This window comes from Thamnophis sirtalis, unplaced genomic scaffold (genome assembly GCF_051295495.1).
Source record: "Thamnophis sirtalis isolate CommonGarterSnake01/CBP01778 unplaced genomic scaffold, rThaSir2_p1.2 scaffold_4, whole genome shotgun sequence".
NCBI lineage: Eukaryota > Metazoa > Chordata > Lepidosauria > Squamata > Natricidae > Thamnophis > Thamnophis sirtalis.
In genome coordinates this window covers 78080722-78097533 of record NW_028261384.1, presented here as the reverse complement: position 1 = coordinate 78097533, position 16812 = coordinate 78080722, and the positions used below count along the sequence as shown (strand labels likewise).

Below are 16812 nucleotides of genomic sequence, written 5' to 3'. Positions count from 1 at the left end.
TGCCAAAGGTCTGCACTCGCACCTGGGGATGCTCCCTGGATGAGGACATCATCCAGATAGCAATGTAGCCTAATGGGAAAGCCCCTTAGGTAGGCTGCCACCACCGCCAGTACTTTGGTGAATGACCTAGGTGCAGAGGATAACCCAAAAGAAAGGGCCCTGTATTGGAAGTGGGATCCCAGGTAGGAGAACCGCAGGTACTGTCTGTGGCATGGAAGGATGGGAATAGGGAGATAAGCCTCTGTAAGATCTATAGAAGCCATGTAATCCCCCTCCCTTATGCCTGCTAGAATGGATTTAAGTGAGGCCATCTTGAACCTGCAGTACACAAGATGTTGGTTCAAGAGCTTCAAGTCGAGAATAGCTCTCCAACCCCCCCGGAGGTTTTGGCACGAGTAACAGATTTGAGTAGAACCCCCGGCCCACCTGGTCTGAGGGGACCGGTTCTATCGCGGCGATGTCAAGCAGATGCTTAATGGCCTAACGCATCCGCCTGCGTTTGTCTAGATTTTGCGCCAGAGGAAATGTGCGAAAGTGGTTGGGGAGGATGGAGAGGAACTCTAGCCGAAGCCCGTGTGAGACAGTGCTGATTACCCAAGCATCAGAGGAAATTCTCACCCAGGCGTTGGAGAAGAGAGCCAGGCGACTGCCAATGGGTAGAGTTGGGTTCGACCTATTTGCCCTGGCAGTAGGGGCGCCCATCTCCACCTCGAAAGGGCCACTTACTCTGAGGCTGGAAGCAGGATCTGTCCCTACTGAAGTTGCGGTCAGATGGCCTCTCTGATCTGGGAGAAGAGTACCTGCTCTGCTGAGCCTCCTGTTCCGGGGCCGGTATGAGGGTTTGCGGTAAAACGGGTTTGACCTTTGTTCCGCCTTCTTCGCTGAGGTGAGTAAGACTTTTTTCTTGTTTTTGTCCTCCATGAGGAGCAGTTCCAGGGGTGCCCCGAAGAGGGAGCTCCCCGTGTAGTGGGCCGATGCCAGCTGCCATTTGGACTTGCTGTCCACCTGCCACCCCCTGAGCCAGAGGAGGCAACAGGAGGTCACAGATGACGCCACAGTCCTAGAAGCAAACTTCATCATTTTTAGTGTGTCATCAGCCGAAAACTGCGCCACTGCCACTAATTTGTTCAAATCCTGATGCAGTCACACATCTTCTGGGCGAATGCATTCATGGATCTTCTCCATCCACAGGATCACTGTGTGATTAAAGAATGAAGCCAATGCTACTGCCTTGATGGCCCAGGCCGCTGACTGGAATGTTTTCCTCAGGGTCATCTCCGCCTTCCTGTCATCTGCCTTAAGGTTGTCTGTGACGTCCTTGGCCACCAGGGATGCAGGCGCTGCCAGAGCCACCACAGGTGGATCGACGGCTGGTAACTAATGCGTGGGAAAAATCTGGCTCAATGTTATAAAAACGTCTGTCGTTACTGCCAGGGTTTGGGAAGGCAGTGGTCTTTTCCCATTGCTTCTTGACAACTTCCAGGAAGAGATGAGGGGCAGGAATCACCACCTTGGGTTCAGAAAAGACTGGGCCCTGGGGCTTTTTTGCTGCAGGCCCATCCAAGGAGCCCCCTCCCTAGCTCCCTCTATCCCCCCCTCCTCTTCTACCTGTGCACTAGCATGCACTTTGCGTAGAAGAGACCGGAATAAATTTGGGGGGAATAGTTCAGTAAATACCGGAGTTTCTGGCTTGCCATCCTCTTCATCCTCAGACAGGTCAGGATCTCTCTGGGGTCTATCCCCCGTTACTGAACCTTCACTAATGAGGGAAGGAGAGATAGGGCGGCTCATGGGATTGGATGGAAGCCAAGCCTGGGATGACCTGGCCCTAGAATTCCCACCTTGATCTGGTGCTAAGGACTGAGCAGTCTGCTGCTGCAATCCATGCACAATTCCAGAGGCAATTGCTCTTTCGATGAGATTTTGCAGCCCCCTTGGTAGATCATCTATATCCAGAGAATCCCAGCTGGAATTTTCTGGTTCCTGAGCTACCCCAGTTTGGGGAGCTAGACTGGACTTGGGCAGGGCCTGATCCTCCCTAGGATAAACGTGGGCACAGGAATCTTCCACGTCCAAATCCTGGTCCTCCAGGGAAAGGGGAGGAGAAGGAGACCTTTCCCCAAAAATCTCCGTGGGGAATCTGAATCCAAAGACTGAGAGAAAGCCTCTTAAATACTCGTTCCTTCCATTCTTGCCCAGTTTCCTTGATGGCGAACAACAGTTCTGAAACAAATCCAACAAAAAACTCCCGGGAACCCCCCGGTACTCCCCTTGGTCCCAACAACCTAACTAGGGTGGGCCGTGACCCCTCCCTCTCTTCCCCTGAAAAGACACGTTCAGGTAATACCAACCTTCTTTTTCCAGTGGAAGAGAGGGAGGGGTCACGTCTGGGACATACCCAAGCTTAGTCCCAGGCAGGGAAGAAATTATGGCCCAAACCGCCACCCTCTGTAGGACCCTATGCCCAAAGGAAGCATCCGCCAAGACGAACAGGTCCAGGCGATAGTGTCGTATGAAAGGAGTCGGGAATGCCCAGGCAACAGCCCAACAAATGTCCTCAAACGGAGCAGGGTCTTGAACATGGCCGGGGAAAAAAGCCCAGAAGAAGAGGGGGATCAGGAGGGGCCGTATCCTCAGCCTCTGAGAACCCCATGTCCTGGAGATTCTCCTCTTCCAGGATGGAACCCTCGCTGACCATGGACGGAGAGGATGCCCTATACTGTTGACAGCTATGGCCACCCAGAGTCCTAGAAGAATTGGAGCTCCTGTCCTGCTGGGCAATAGCCCAGGAAATGGCTGCAGATATAAGCCTCTTAATACCTTCTGGGAGGCGGTCCAAGTCCTCAAATTTTTCATAGGAAAAACCTGGACCCTGCGGAGCCAACCTATGTGCAGAGTGATGCGCCCTAGATGTCCCTTCCAAAGGGTCTGCAGGAACATCCCTTGATGGTTCTGGGGAAACCAAAGGAGAAGGAGACCCCCTTTGCCTGGAATACCCACGGGATCTGGCCAGGAAGGCCGAAGGAGAGGACAGACTGAAACCCCTAGGTGAGGTTGAATGGGCAGAGGAGGACCTGACTGTGGACCTGGACCTGCTGACTGAGCTAGGCCCGGCTGACCTGGCCTGAATTTCGGCGCTGGCAAAGGTCTTTTCTAGGGCCTTGTGTCTCTTAGCCTCCTCTCTTGTTAGAGCCCTAAAGGGGCGCTGAGCAGCCAAGGGCTTGGTCGAGGGAGCCCTGGACCTGAGGTCCTGCCCCTGCTCCTCCCCCATCACCATAAATGTGTCCACTTGGCCCTGGGGAAGCTCGGAGCTCTCCTCCATTGCCCCACTTACATGTTCAGGAGCACGAGAAAACCAGGCCTCTGTAGGCCCCACTGGAGGCTGGGCCCTCGGGAGCTGGACTGGTTCTGGTCCAGACCGGACTCTCCGACCTAAAGGCCTCCAAATGGCCACATGGTCGAACCAGGCCACGTGCATGTGGTGCTTACCAAAATGGCCACCGGAGCTGCGAAACACCGGGCGCGGGCGATGTGGCTGTTGCAACAGCCTCTGAGGCCGCGAATGATTGCCCTGGAGAAGAGGCAGACTCCTGAAGCTCTGGGGGCTCCGCGGCTCACTGGCTCGCACCCCCAAGTGGCCACCACTCTTACCAGCAGGGAGAAGGCGCGGCGTGCGGCAGTCATCCGAATTTAAAACAATGGCTCCGCAGGCTTCCCGCGCACGCCTCAAGCAATGCCTGGAAGGCAACTCTCTCCTGCCGTCCGCCTTTGAAAAAGATGCTCCCGAAGCTGTGCTTCGGAGCTCATCACCCCTGCAGGCCTGGGGATAGGAAAAAGGGCTCCAGGCCTGCAGAGCGGGAGGATAATCGCCCCACAGGGATCTCCCAGACGGTGCGAGGCAGAAGACTGTCCCTTTGGGCCGCAACTGCAATTCAGAATTTGATTAAATTTAAAATCTCCAATTGAGCCAAATACAAGGATCTGATCGAATAAGAAACTTTCCTACCTATACCAATACTCAACAGTGCTTGGACTAAAAGACTGAGAGAAAACTAGGCAAGAATGGAAGGAAGAAGTATTTAAGAAGCTTTCTCTCAGTATTTGGACCAATCAGGCTTTGAGAATACCCACACATGACTCCCTCCCTCTCTTCCACCCGAAAACTGCTTGTTTTTCATTTAATTAGCACAAAGAATAAGTGTACAGACTGCTCTATTCTAATTTTCACAAATGTGAAAATAATTAGAAATTTGTCGCATGTGCTATACTATTTTGAAAGCTTAAATTAACTATTCAAATAAGTTTTGATGCCAGAAACTGCTGAATCATCAAGCAATCCAAAAAATGTTTTGCTAGAAATGGGAGGGACACAAATATCACTATTTCTCACAACAATTTTTTCATCCTGAGTTAGCTTGTCTCATTTTATGAGTCTATGGGCTCCTAGCAAATAGCGGCACTTAACTGACTATATTTGGTCTTGGAAGCTAAGGTGGATTGAGCTTTGAATGTGAGATGCGGTAAGACAAAGACACAAAAAAACTGCATAAACATGTTAATGAAGCCATAAAGGCAAATTAAAATCTAATAAATGAATAAATAAAGGATAATTCAAAGTGGATTAAAACAACCTGGATTAAAAAGTATCAGGTATACCCTTATTACTGTTTACTTAAAATGAATTAAAAATTATATAACATCAAACTTATATTAGAAGTCAAGGAATAAAACTGTCTCTATAACTATCGTATTTTTTGGTGTATAAGACGCACTCCCCCCACCCTCCAAAAGTGGATGGAAATGTCTGTGTGCCTTATGCAGCAATTGTTGCTGAAGCCCCATCCATCCACCAGCAACTACCCTTTGGCCTCTGCCTCCCAGCACTTTGCCTCTTGCAGCAAACAGCAAACAGCTTGATCAGCTTCAGTACAGCCTGATTTAACATGAGCAGCTGATTGGTACTTGGATCTTCTTCCCAGAATACTGCCTATCAGCTGTTCCAGGCTGCGGGATCACCACCTCCCATTGCCACCATTGCTGCCCATTGCCGCTGCCTCCTATTGCCACCTGCACGCGGCCCATTTTTGGTCTCCGGTGATAGGTGGCAGCGGTGATGAGTGGCAACTGTGGCAATGGGCGGTTGCGATCCCCACAGCCTGGAACAGCTGATAGGCAGTATTCTGGGAGGCAGATTTAACCACCAATCAGTTGCTCGCACTAAATCAAGCTGTGCTGAAGATGATTGGGCTGTTTGTTGTTTGCTGCAAAGAGGCAAATTGCTGGGAGGCAGAGGCAGATTTTTTCTTCTTCTTTTCCTTCCCAAAAGCTAGGTGCATCTTATAGTCGTATATTGGTATATCTGGGAGAAGAATACTGTGGCAAGATTGATGTCAACCTTACCAGGTAGACCAGACAAGAAAAACAACCAGTTAACTTAATTTAACTTTATTTTAATGTTACATAACAGAATCTGAAAATCTGAAAGCACCATTCTCCCACTGTTAAACTTTATGACCTGAGAATCTAGGAAGCCCTTCTGAAGCTTTTGCTTGACCCACCATGTAGTTGCAGGCTATAAGGAAACAAGGGAAATGCAACAACAGCCAAATGAACGATCAATTTATACCCTGATATAAAAGAAAATGGTACTAAAAAATACTCAAACTATTGAATAAATGCATTTACATGGAAATAAAATAATATATAAGATTTCCAATAATAAAGTGCCAGATATACAAGCTGTATTCAGAAGAGGCAGGGACAGCCAAGATCATTTTTTATGCCTTTCAGCAGAAATGACAAGGGAATTCCAAAAATTATTTGTGAATTTTACAAAGGGTTTTGATTGAGCAGATCATTACAAATTGATGAACATAACCTCAAAAGAATAAGCATACCACATCATCTGTCTATGGAAGAACTTGTATGATAAGGCTGCAATTGTTAGAATAGAAATCAGAAAAAGTAAATTACTGATAACTGTACACTGTAACTATATTTATTTTTTAAACAGAATATATCATAAGAAATGTGCTACAAAATTTAGAAATTAGAATTAAAATTGCTATTTCAGAAGCATCAGGTGTGCTGGTTATACCACTTTGATGATTGGATGCAAGGAAGCAGGGTGGATAAAAATCAACAATTCTTTTAAAAAAATAAAAAAAATGGATTTTTTTTATTTAAATCAGATGCTTTTGGAGTAAAAATCTATCTAAAGATAGTTTTCTATTTAAGATACATTAATAATTCAGTTTATTCAGCATGAACTGGAGTTTAGTTATGAGGCTATATATTCTGCAAGATTTCCAACTCATTCAAAGAATCCAAGCTCTGCAAGCTAAATAGGAAACATTCATTTTGTTTGCAAATAATAATATTAAAGATTCTAGCTACCAGCAAGAATGAGTCCTAAATTTAAAGAGCACCTGTCATTTCAGATCCATCATGGCAGTGCCTGTTAGTGGACATCCACTCACCTGGTGCCTGCCACATCCCTTACCTTGTGTCACTGCCGCATCATCTGCTATCCCATTAAGTGAGTGGGACTGCCTCTGAGTCAACAGTGGGTCCAAGAAACTGCTGATGCGGGACAGAGATGACAGTTGCTCTTTAAAAATTATGATTTAAATTGAGTTGATTTAAATCAAGCCTTTTTACAGTTGTTTTAAATCAAATCCACCTTGCAAGGAAGACTTAAGGGATAGACTGTTGAAGAGAAAAAACACAGTGCAAAAGGCAAGAGCAATATTTTTTTTTAAAGAGTAAGATGAGGTCAACAATTGGCAATGCCAACCCAAGAGAAATAGTTGGGAAAGTGATGGCTACTGGAAAGCCACATTACATTACAGGTAGTCCTTGACTTACAACAGTTCACTTAATGACCATTTAAAGTTACAACAATACTGAAAAAAATGACATAACCGTTTTTTTCAATTGCTTCATATAAATAGTGCCTACTCATATACAAACCAATCAAATAAATTTGTTACGTGAGTTTCGTTCCATTTTACAACTTTCCTTGCCACATTTGTTAGGTGTTAAATTAGTAATATGGTTGTTAAATGAATCTGGCTTCTGCATTGATTGTGCTTGTCAGAAAGTTGCAAAAGGGGATCACATGACTCTGAGACACTGTACACATTATAAATCAGTTGTCAAGCATCCAAATGGAAATCATGTGATCATGGGGATGCTGCAACAGTCATAAGTGTGAAAAATGGTCAAAAGTCACTTTTTTCAGTGTTGTAACATCAAATGGTCACTAAATGAATTATTGTAAGTTGAGGACTATCTGTACTAATTTTCCATCAAAAATAAATTTCTTTGCATTAGATCACTAAACCGTTTATTTTACACTTAAGAGTGACTGATAGAAATAGGACCGAACTGCTATGAAAACATATTGATAAGTAAAATGAATTGATGAGTGAGATTAAAGAAATTGCTAAAATACCTTAGATAAGAGTGAGACGTGAATTCAAGTTAGTGAAAATTTATTTTTGTAGTTAAATGTGCCAACTCTTTTCATTTTACTGTAAGTAATAGATCTGACAAAGTCTTTTAGTACCTCCAGTAATAAAATTATAACGTATTAGCTAACACACAAAAAAAATCACTAGTTGATTCAAAACCTCATACTTACTTGGCTTGATATTAAATGCATAAATATAAATCATAGGCTATATATAGCCCTTGAACCTGGGGATGCATATACAGGTAATCTTCGGTTAAAACCAGCAATTCCATCACTAAGTGATATGGCATTAAGCAAGACATCATATGATTAAAACTTGTGATTTTACTGCCTGCTTTTCTATTGACTCTGCTTGTCAGAAACCACATAGGAAGCATGCAAATAGCAATCATGCAACCATGGAATGCTGAAATTGTAATGAATGTCCATTGGTTACAAAGTGTTCAATTCTTGACTGAAGGGGACTGCAATAGTTATAAATGTGAGGATCGCCATAAAGCTATCCTTTTACCACTGTCGTGGTCACTAAACAGGTCAGTGATTAAGGGAGGATTATTTATATTGGGTACTCATGATGGGGTGAATACATGCAGCACATATACTGTCAATGTGATTCAGTTTTTCCATATACTATTTTCTTTTAATCTTAAGAAACTCTGCTAGGAGTTGTTGAAAAATTGTTCTTATATTATTATCTCCACTGCTTTTCTATTTTTCCATCTTTGTAGGGCCAAATATTCTCTGACTATTATCTGATTCAATGACACAGTGAAATAGGTGTGGGACAGATAAGAATAAAATTATGGAAGGTAGTGTTAGTCTTTCTACTCTGCATTATCTTTTATCTCCAGGATCCAAAAATTCACTTCAGACCTCTTTTACAGGTATTGGAAAAGGAAAATAAAAACAGCATAATTTACTTAGGTACTCCATAGAAAATATTTTAATACTGAACAGCTATTTTGATACAGGCACTCTGCCTTTCATCTTTTGATTCTGGCTTTCTCTGCCATAGTCAGTTTTATTTTAATCTCAACTTTTTATCTAAGTCCTTTAATTTTTATTAAGGCAGCAGAAAAGGGTATATAAAGAATCTCTGAACTGCTAGCACTAACAAAAAAAAATCATTGCAGGGAGTCCTATTCACATGAAGAACTGTAGAAGAGAAAGGCAAACATTAAACAATTTGATAAAAATTATAGAATATGAAAAAAGAATATAATTCTTTTTTTCCAAACAATCCCACTGAAATGTTTAGATTGAGCAAAGATGTCTCCCAACAATAGCTAGCAGTAAGGATAACAATCATAAAAACTCCAAGATTGTGCCATTAGGACAAGACATGGGAGCATTCAGTATATATAAAGATGCCCTATTTCATTAGTTAACCCAGGATTCTTCACATTATTTGCTAGTGATTCTAAAAGTTTCAGACAAAACCCAGCTGGAAATGCCAGAAACAGAAATGCAATCAAGTTCTGTAAAAACCAAGAGCTGTGTTATAGGTAGACATTTATGGAAAATCAGTACTATTGATAGTAATTAGCCACTTATATTAACAGAATCTCTCCATTTGTAGAAAATGCCATCTCAGAAGGTTAACCATTATTCTTAGAGAGTGAAACTTCATCATTCTTTTGTTCTTCTGCTTATGTGTGTATATATTAAAAACTACCCATGCTTTCTATTAGGTGAAAAACAGATGAAGGAGAGGTTTAAATTTTTTTTGGAAGAATCTGATTCATAGATGGTGACTTCTTGATCATGTTCCAAATATAAAAGCCTTAGGAAAAGCTACATGAAATTCAATTTTACATATTGCTTGATCCTCCATTTTTAATTAAATAATTAACTTTGAAAATAGTCTGATTTGAATCAAAACCATGGCTAATGTAGCATTCAAATTATGGAAATAACAAATCAAACATAAATTATCTAGGGAAGCTGTACTACGTATAACCTCATCCTAAGCATATTAACTTGAATAGGTCATCTGGACGGATTTACGTAGTGCATTAAATTTTGGTGTCTGTAACACCATCTTAATAAATTATAATTGTGTCAGTTCACATTTGTTAAACCACGAATTACAAACCCAAGTGGCTGGAATCATGTAATATTCTAAACTAAGACCAGACAAATCATACTGTAATTTGGTGCAGTATATGAACCTAGATACTAATTTTTAGATTATGTATTTCACATAGTACTTCTAAAAGAGCATTTGAAAATGGCTGCCTTTCAAACACTGTCCAACTTTAATGTTACAACTTCACTGGTAGCCAATCTATTTTAGGACACAATTCAAACTGCTGATTAAGATACCATATGCGATATAAAATCTAACTTAAAGATTGTCTTCTCCAAACTCCATGTCAACTCCATGTCAACAAACTCCTTTTGAATCCTAAAGAGAGCTCTGTTTTCTGAAGTACATTTGCAAGGACACAAAATGGGCACCTCCAACCTTTATAACTTTTTCTTAGAAACTTACAAAAAGGTTTAGAAACTCTTTAAGAATAAGATAAAGCTTAGATAATTTTAATTAGATAAAGGTTTGGTTTTACAGGTAAGGCTTTGGCCTGATTTCTTAATTGATATACATGATATTATCATGATATTATTTCGGTATTTTCTGTGTGGAAAAATAAAATATTCTTAATAGTAGAAATAACAAGAAATGCATTAAAAATAGCAGTCTTACTCAAAGAATCAAATAAAAAAATTCCTAGAATATGCAGATTTCTTTCTAAAAAAAATGGGCATGGATGTTTTCAAAAATAATCACTAACATTATTCTTGACAATTCATGTGATTGAAAACCAAGGAAAGTATTAATTTTGTGTTCAGCTTGCAAGTGGGCTTCAGAAAAAGGAAGTAAAAAAGCAACCAATGAAATATCAATCATTTCTTTCCATGGAGACAATCTACAGATTTAACAACAGGATTGGAAGAAATTCCATTTTTTTAGCAACTACATCAGAAAACTATTTTTTCACTAATGAACTTAGTACATCAGGAATTATGGATAGTGTCAGGGTTCCAAATAGCATCCAAAAGTAAATCAGAGTCCAAGGTAAGTATTGCTCAAAGTTCCAATTTATTAAGAGAGCCATGTTGGCACATCTGGGAAAATCCGAATCTGAAAGCTTTCAGGTTTTCCTCACTTAGTTGAAAGTTCAAGATCTTCCCACACACCCACAAATCCATTACATGGTCCAAATTTCATTTTTCTAGACACATTAGGGGTGTCAAACTCAAGGCCCATGGGCCGAATCTGGCCCGCAATGTGGTCAGACCTGGCCCACAATGTGGTCGGACCTGACCCGCATGGATCCAGCTCGCAGGGCTATCCTAGAAAATGTAAGGGGCTGGTGCACTTCAGATTAGATTAGATTAGATTAGATTAGAAGGTTTATTTATATGCCACCCTTTTCCCTGGGGGGACTCAGGGCGGCTCACAATCCAAAGGAAAGGGGGAAAACAGACTTTTACATATAAGACAATACATGATTAAAACACAACATTCATACCATTCGGGTGGGTTGCAATGTGGCTTTGGCCTGGTCTACCCAATGGGAAGAGAAAATATCAGTTCCATGTGGCTTTGGCCTAGTCTATCCAATGCAAAGAGAAAACATTGGGCCTATATCACTTCGGCCTGGTTTACCCAATGTGAACAGGAAACATCAGGCCCACGTTACTTTGGCCTGGTCTACCCAGTGCGAAGAGCAAACATGCCAGCAGTTTGAAGGTGGCGTCAAGCTGGCCATGCCCATCCACCCAGTTGGCCACCCCACCCAGTTGCCTCCACTCCCCAGGTCAACCACAGCCCTGATGCGACCCTTAATTAAATTGAGTTTGACACCCCTGCATTAGAACATTTTTCAATAGAGAAAGATCTTATAAAATAGTGTTGCCCAACCTGATGCCAGGTTGAGAGCTGGTTATAAAAAATTCAGCCCAATACATTTGAGAGCCATTAAATTGGGTAAAACTGCAGGAAAGCATATACCAGAATGATGAAGCCTTGTGTTTAAACTTTCATATTCATTTCCCATTTTTGGTATACATGCTTTGCTAACTTTACAAAATAAGCTTAGCTTTACAAAATAAGCTTCATAGAACACATACATATGATACAGCCCATTTTCAGGATCAATTCCTGTTCAGTTATTTCACAACACAGAGTTTTCTCTCCACATCTACTCTCAATCTCAAAGGAAATTTTTAAACAGAAAATCTTAGACATTAGTGCTCAAACAGACATTGGCTAAAATATATCCCTAAATTGGTTCGCTGAAATAAAACTATTTTTTAACCTTAAAAATAAGTATTATTGAATCTGACACAATCTTTAAGAAAGATCTCTTATAGAGCAAGTTTTGAATTATTGGACTCTATGGCCAAATATTGGAGCTTCCATCATATGCCATATTTTGAGAGAACTTGCACATGCAATACCCCAAGCATTGAAAATATTCTCGTATTTTGTTTGACTGTCAGTTAAATCTCAGCGAAGCATTATGGAAGGAAGTCTCTGCTCTGTGTGCTCTAGCAGTGCTCCAGGGTTTGGCATCCCTGATGTAGTCCTAAAGCAAGGTTTCCTTCCAATCTCGAATACATCCTGAATACTAGATTGCTCCCTGCTTTGTTTGGTTATTATTCAAAGCAAACTGTCAGGAAGGACTTTGGAGGCCATTGAGAACAAGATCAAGTTATAAACCCAATATGGAGAAGAAAAAGAAGGAAGTACTTGCACTTAAAAAATTACCTCGCTACTGCTTCGTAGGATCTGTCAAAGTGTCTTTGTCTGCAATCGACTTGTGGCTCCCCTTCCCCTTCGCAAGCTCCATGCCAGGCTCGCCCCTGCTGGGGAGAGTCAATGGTGCAGCTAGCCGCTTGTATACCATTCTAGAGAGGAATGGTCTTCTGGGCCTTCCTGGATCAAAAGTTGGTGGTAACAACCAGTTACCACCTTCCTTTGCCATTTCCTGTCACTACACCATAGGTGAAAGGCACCGGCCCATCTCTGGTATAGCAGCCACAGCAGCAAAAGGAAGCAAGGGGCAGCATGGAAGCGTCATTTAGATTGCAGTCAGGATCCGCTGTGATCTGATGGAGCAATCTTGGCTCCATCTCCTCAGCGATGTCCCATTAGCCTCCTGGTCCCCCTTTTGCCCATAGTCCTGACTCCCTCTCGGGATGAAGGGCTGGGACTGGAGGGTCAGTGGAGGAGGAAAGCTGCTGTGCATCAGCTGAGATGAGTGGCTGGAAGCATAGTAGGGGCAGCTAATTGTCAGCACCTAAATGTCCTAAACCCCTTCCAACTTAACCAATAATTTTTCTGAGAAGGTAACTTTTTTTTACTTAAGTCTCACTATTTTATAATGATACGTGATCTGTCTGTACTTAAAAAGGGTTTTTTTTTGTTTATTCATGTCAGAAACATCACAATTAAAATAAGGCATATGAATATGACATTATGTCATATGACATAAAATTTAAAATATGTGTATTTAGAGAGATCTCATCCAACTAGCAACATTAATTCCATTATGTCATGTTACTATGATGTCCTCAATTGTGCACTGATCAGGACACAAAGGAAGGTATATATATGCCTTTTTTCTACATGTCAACACAAAAGGGTAGAAGCCACTCTATAGCCCTATTTGTTCAAAATATCTCTGGAAGTTATTGTACCCTCTGCATAGACTATTAACAAGTCAGAATTAAGAACTGAAAATCAGGGCAAAATATGCAAATGGAGTATTGTTAATTCTAGATCACCATTAGCTGATCAGAACATTCTACGTGCTTCTAAATTCATTTCCTTAATTGATATATTTTCTAGAATGTTTGGGAATATCTATCTTTTTGAAAGTAACATAACTTCTCCAAAAAACATTTGTTAGAGGGCTGTAAAATCCAATCAGAAAGCACAAGAAAGGCAGAAGTCAAATAATTTTCTGAAAAATCATCAACCCTTCTTCAGCTCCTTCAAAAGCTTTAATGGAACCCAAATGAAAGATTGGAGGAGGGGGGACAAATTTGTCTAAATCCCTGAATACATATTTATTTATTGGCTTTATACGGTCACCTAATCTCCAAATGACTCAATATATAGGAAAGGTAGCATATAAACATTTTAAAAATAATAATCTATAGTTATGATCTTCACTCTCTTTTTTCCATTCCCCAAATTTAGTCTCTCTCACTCAGTTCATTTTATCTATTATTACATTCAGGAACCAGTAGTAAAATTTTGTCTCATCCATGCACATTTCTCCATGTTCTCTAATACTTCCACTGAATTATCTTATTGTTTTTCTGAAACCTTCATCCTCCTCCTTTATCCTAGATCACCTCCCAACCTTCCCCATCAAAATTCATGTTTCCTTGGTACCATTTCATATTTACTGCTTCATGTCATCCAGGGTCCTCCCTGCTTGCCTGACTACTATATGAAAACCTTCCTATGTCACACTGACTGGCACAGCATCTATTCCTTCTTTGAGTATTCTTTTTTGGTAGCTGAGTGTGTTTCAGAGCAAAACATTGTCTTTTGCCTACCTACTATTTTTATCTTCTACAAATTTTTCTACAATACAAAGATGTCAAGTGGCTGAAGACCAGCTCTTCATTTTGAATGTTTCCACTAAAGCTATCTGTTCTAAATAAATAAAATGAAATTTAAAAATAAAGATTATTAGCAACCAATTCCAGGAAGGTTCATATACCGATGGCTATAAGCATCACGATGCTTATCCCACTCAAAATTTCATTCATTCATTCATTCATTCATTCATTCATTCATTCATTCATTCATTCAAATGGCTCACATTCTAGCCAACAATTATCCAAACTATACTGTTTTGTGAGCTTTTAGTCTTAATTAACCATATTGTAGGCAGTTTCATGTGCTTTTAGATATTTTAACGGTCATTTCCATAACACTTTTTTTTAAAAAAACATGGATAGTTATGTTCTTTAGTACATTCCTAAACCTATTATGGATGTATCCTAGTATCTGCAAATATATTTAAATTCATCTTTCATTTTATTATGTTTCAGGTTTGCTTTTTCAATATCTGCTATATGGCAAAGAAGCCCATTCCATAACAGTTACATCATTACCAAGTTTTTAGGTGAAAACAAAAATCTCCCACTGGAACTAACTAATAATGAGGAAGGGAGAAGATAAGGAGAGGGGAAAACCTAGACTAAGCAAAGTCTCCTTTGCCAGGAAATTATTATTGCTTTTGCAACAGATGTTTGTTCTCACAAAGAAAGAGGGAATGGTTTTTTTAAAATTCCTTCTTTCAAACTTAAAATATTTCTTGTTGAACAAAATATTTTGCTAGTTTCCATCAGCTATTATGAAATGAAATGTTAAATCACCTCTCTCTCTCTCTCTCTCTCTCTCTCTCTCTCTCTCTCTCTCTCTCTCTCTCTCTCTCTCTCTCTCACACACACACACACACACACACACACACACACACACACACAGTGTTCCAATGCAGATATACTACTGGGGTCAGGTAACAGCTGTATTTACACCCATCTTATTGAGCCAGTATGTAACAGTGTATAACAGATACAGCTTCAATGTAACATGTATGTAAATCAGTTGCACTTAAAAATAATATGCTACTTATACCCTTCATGTGATAAAGTGTATTGAAATCTGATGTGCTAAGAAAATTGCTGCAGAGTGCACACAGTGGGGCAAAACTAAGTTTATCCTTTCTTTCCACAACACTTGAAGTGATCCTGCTAGATCTCTTTGGCAAGGGTGGGAAATCTGTGGTCTTAGAGCTGCATATGTCCCCAAATTTCTCTTCTGCAGTCTTTGGAGTAGCTGCAACCACACATGTTAAACACTGAATGCAGTATTTAGTGCCATTTTAAGTAAGAAACACACTTAGTAGACTGAAACCATAAAATAAACAAATTGCGTTTAAAAGGAGCCAAGAAAACCAAAATAATCTGAGAACAGAAACATGTATAATGAGGCCAAATTCATTTTGCAGCTCTCAGGTCCTGAAAGAATTTGATTGGGGTCCTTCCTCATCAAATGTAATTTACACCTCTTGGTTCAGGAAAACTCATGAGATCTACTGATTGTTCTTCACTGGAACCCAAGATCAATCATAGTATGAAAGGCATCCAAAAAGTAGATGGTCCTCTTTAGGATGAGCAAAACTGCACTGAGTTTATCAACCTACAAATCTAGCATTTTGAGAATTGGGCTTGTGGCCCTGAATAAACACTGCCAATAGGGGCTTCAAGCAAGATGCTAGAAGAGTGGTTGTCTCTTCCCCCCCCAAAAAAATTTTTTCCCCCCTGCTCCTGAATAATATCAAACTTTTAGTTATATTATTGATTTGCTATTTCAGATATAATCAGTCTATAGAGAAGCAAAATGAGTTCTTTGACAAACTCTGTCTTGGTTTTCTGTTTTCTTTTTTCCTCCTAAAGGACTTACTGCAAAGCAAACGATGCTGTTCAAGCATACCTTGAGCATACTATTCACGAGCGTAGGCAAATGTCCCTTTCAAGCGTCTCCTTGACAATGCAATAGATATAACCCGGGAACCGTAGCGTTAGGTACTTACCCCATAACACAAAGAGAAAAAGTTGGGCCAACCGCAAGGCACAATGCTCCATCCCGAATATTTCGGCAGTACGAGGCAACAAAGACGGCAGACTGAGCCAAAGGCAGCGCGCATGAGGCCCTTTTCGAGCAGCCTCGGTCAGATCTTTTATTCGGCACTCTCGCTAGTGGAGAACCGACCTTCACTCTACCGTATTAAGTCCTGAGCGGGAACTTGGGCTGCCAAGCATCTCGCTCGCATAAAATCCAACCTTCCTGCTCCTCCCCCTTCCTCCATCGACATATAAGCGGCGGCGGCGGCAGCAGCAGCAGCCACCACCAACTCAGCTCGGAGTGCCATTGCTTCCTGCGTCCCTCCTCCCCAGCCTGGTTCGAGGAGGAGGAGGAGATATCCACGGGCGCTCCAGGGAAAAGATAATGCAGCCTGATGCTACCTGCAAGCACTGCCAGGATGGGGTCAGGGTGGCCTCCCACAGCTTGGGCCTTCGAGGGGGGCAGCCAGTGGAATGTCCCTTTCTTGACTTTCTTTTCCAGCCCTCTGGCCAAATCGCTACTCTTCTCTTGCTTTTTCCATTCTGTCTGTTCTTTCCACTATGTTTTTAGAATATCTCTTGATCAATGGAACTCTGTTTTATTTTATTCACTTTAACATTATCTGTCTTGAACAAACTGCTGTGTATCTGCTATTAGGTAATTCCAGGAGCTCAGGTAAGAT

At 41.2% G+C, this 16812-nt stretch overlaps 1 protein-coding gene across 5 annotated transcripts in view; it reads right to left on the bottom strand.

Annotated features, from left to right (window-relative positions):
* Nucleotides 1–16812, bottom strand: part of RAMP3 (receptor activity modifying protein 3) — a 59477-nt gene that overhangs the window by 39741 nt on the left and 2924 nt on the right. Inside the window, exon 1 of one of the 5 annotated variants that reach the window (XM_014063104.2) lies at nucleotides 16099–16330. The exons of the other annotated variants lie outside the window; for them this stretch is intronic. Coding sequence (XP_013918579.2) covers nucleotides 16099–16150 — 52 coding nt within the window. The 5' untranslated portion in view covers nucleotides 16151–16330. Of the gene's footprint in view, nucleotides 1–16098; nucleotides 16331–16812 lie in introns of those variants that run through there. 5 annotated transcript variants of the gene reach the window in all.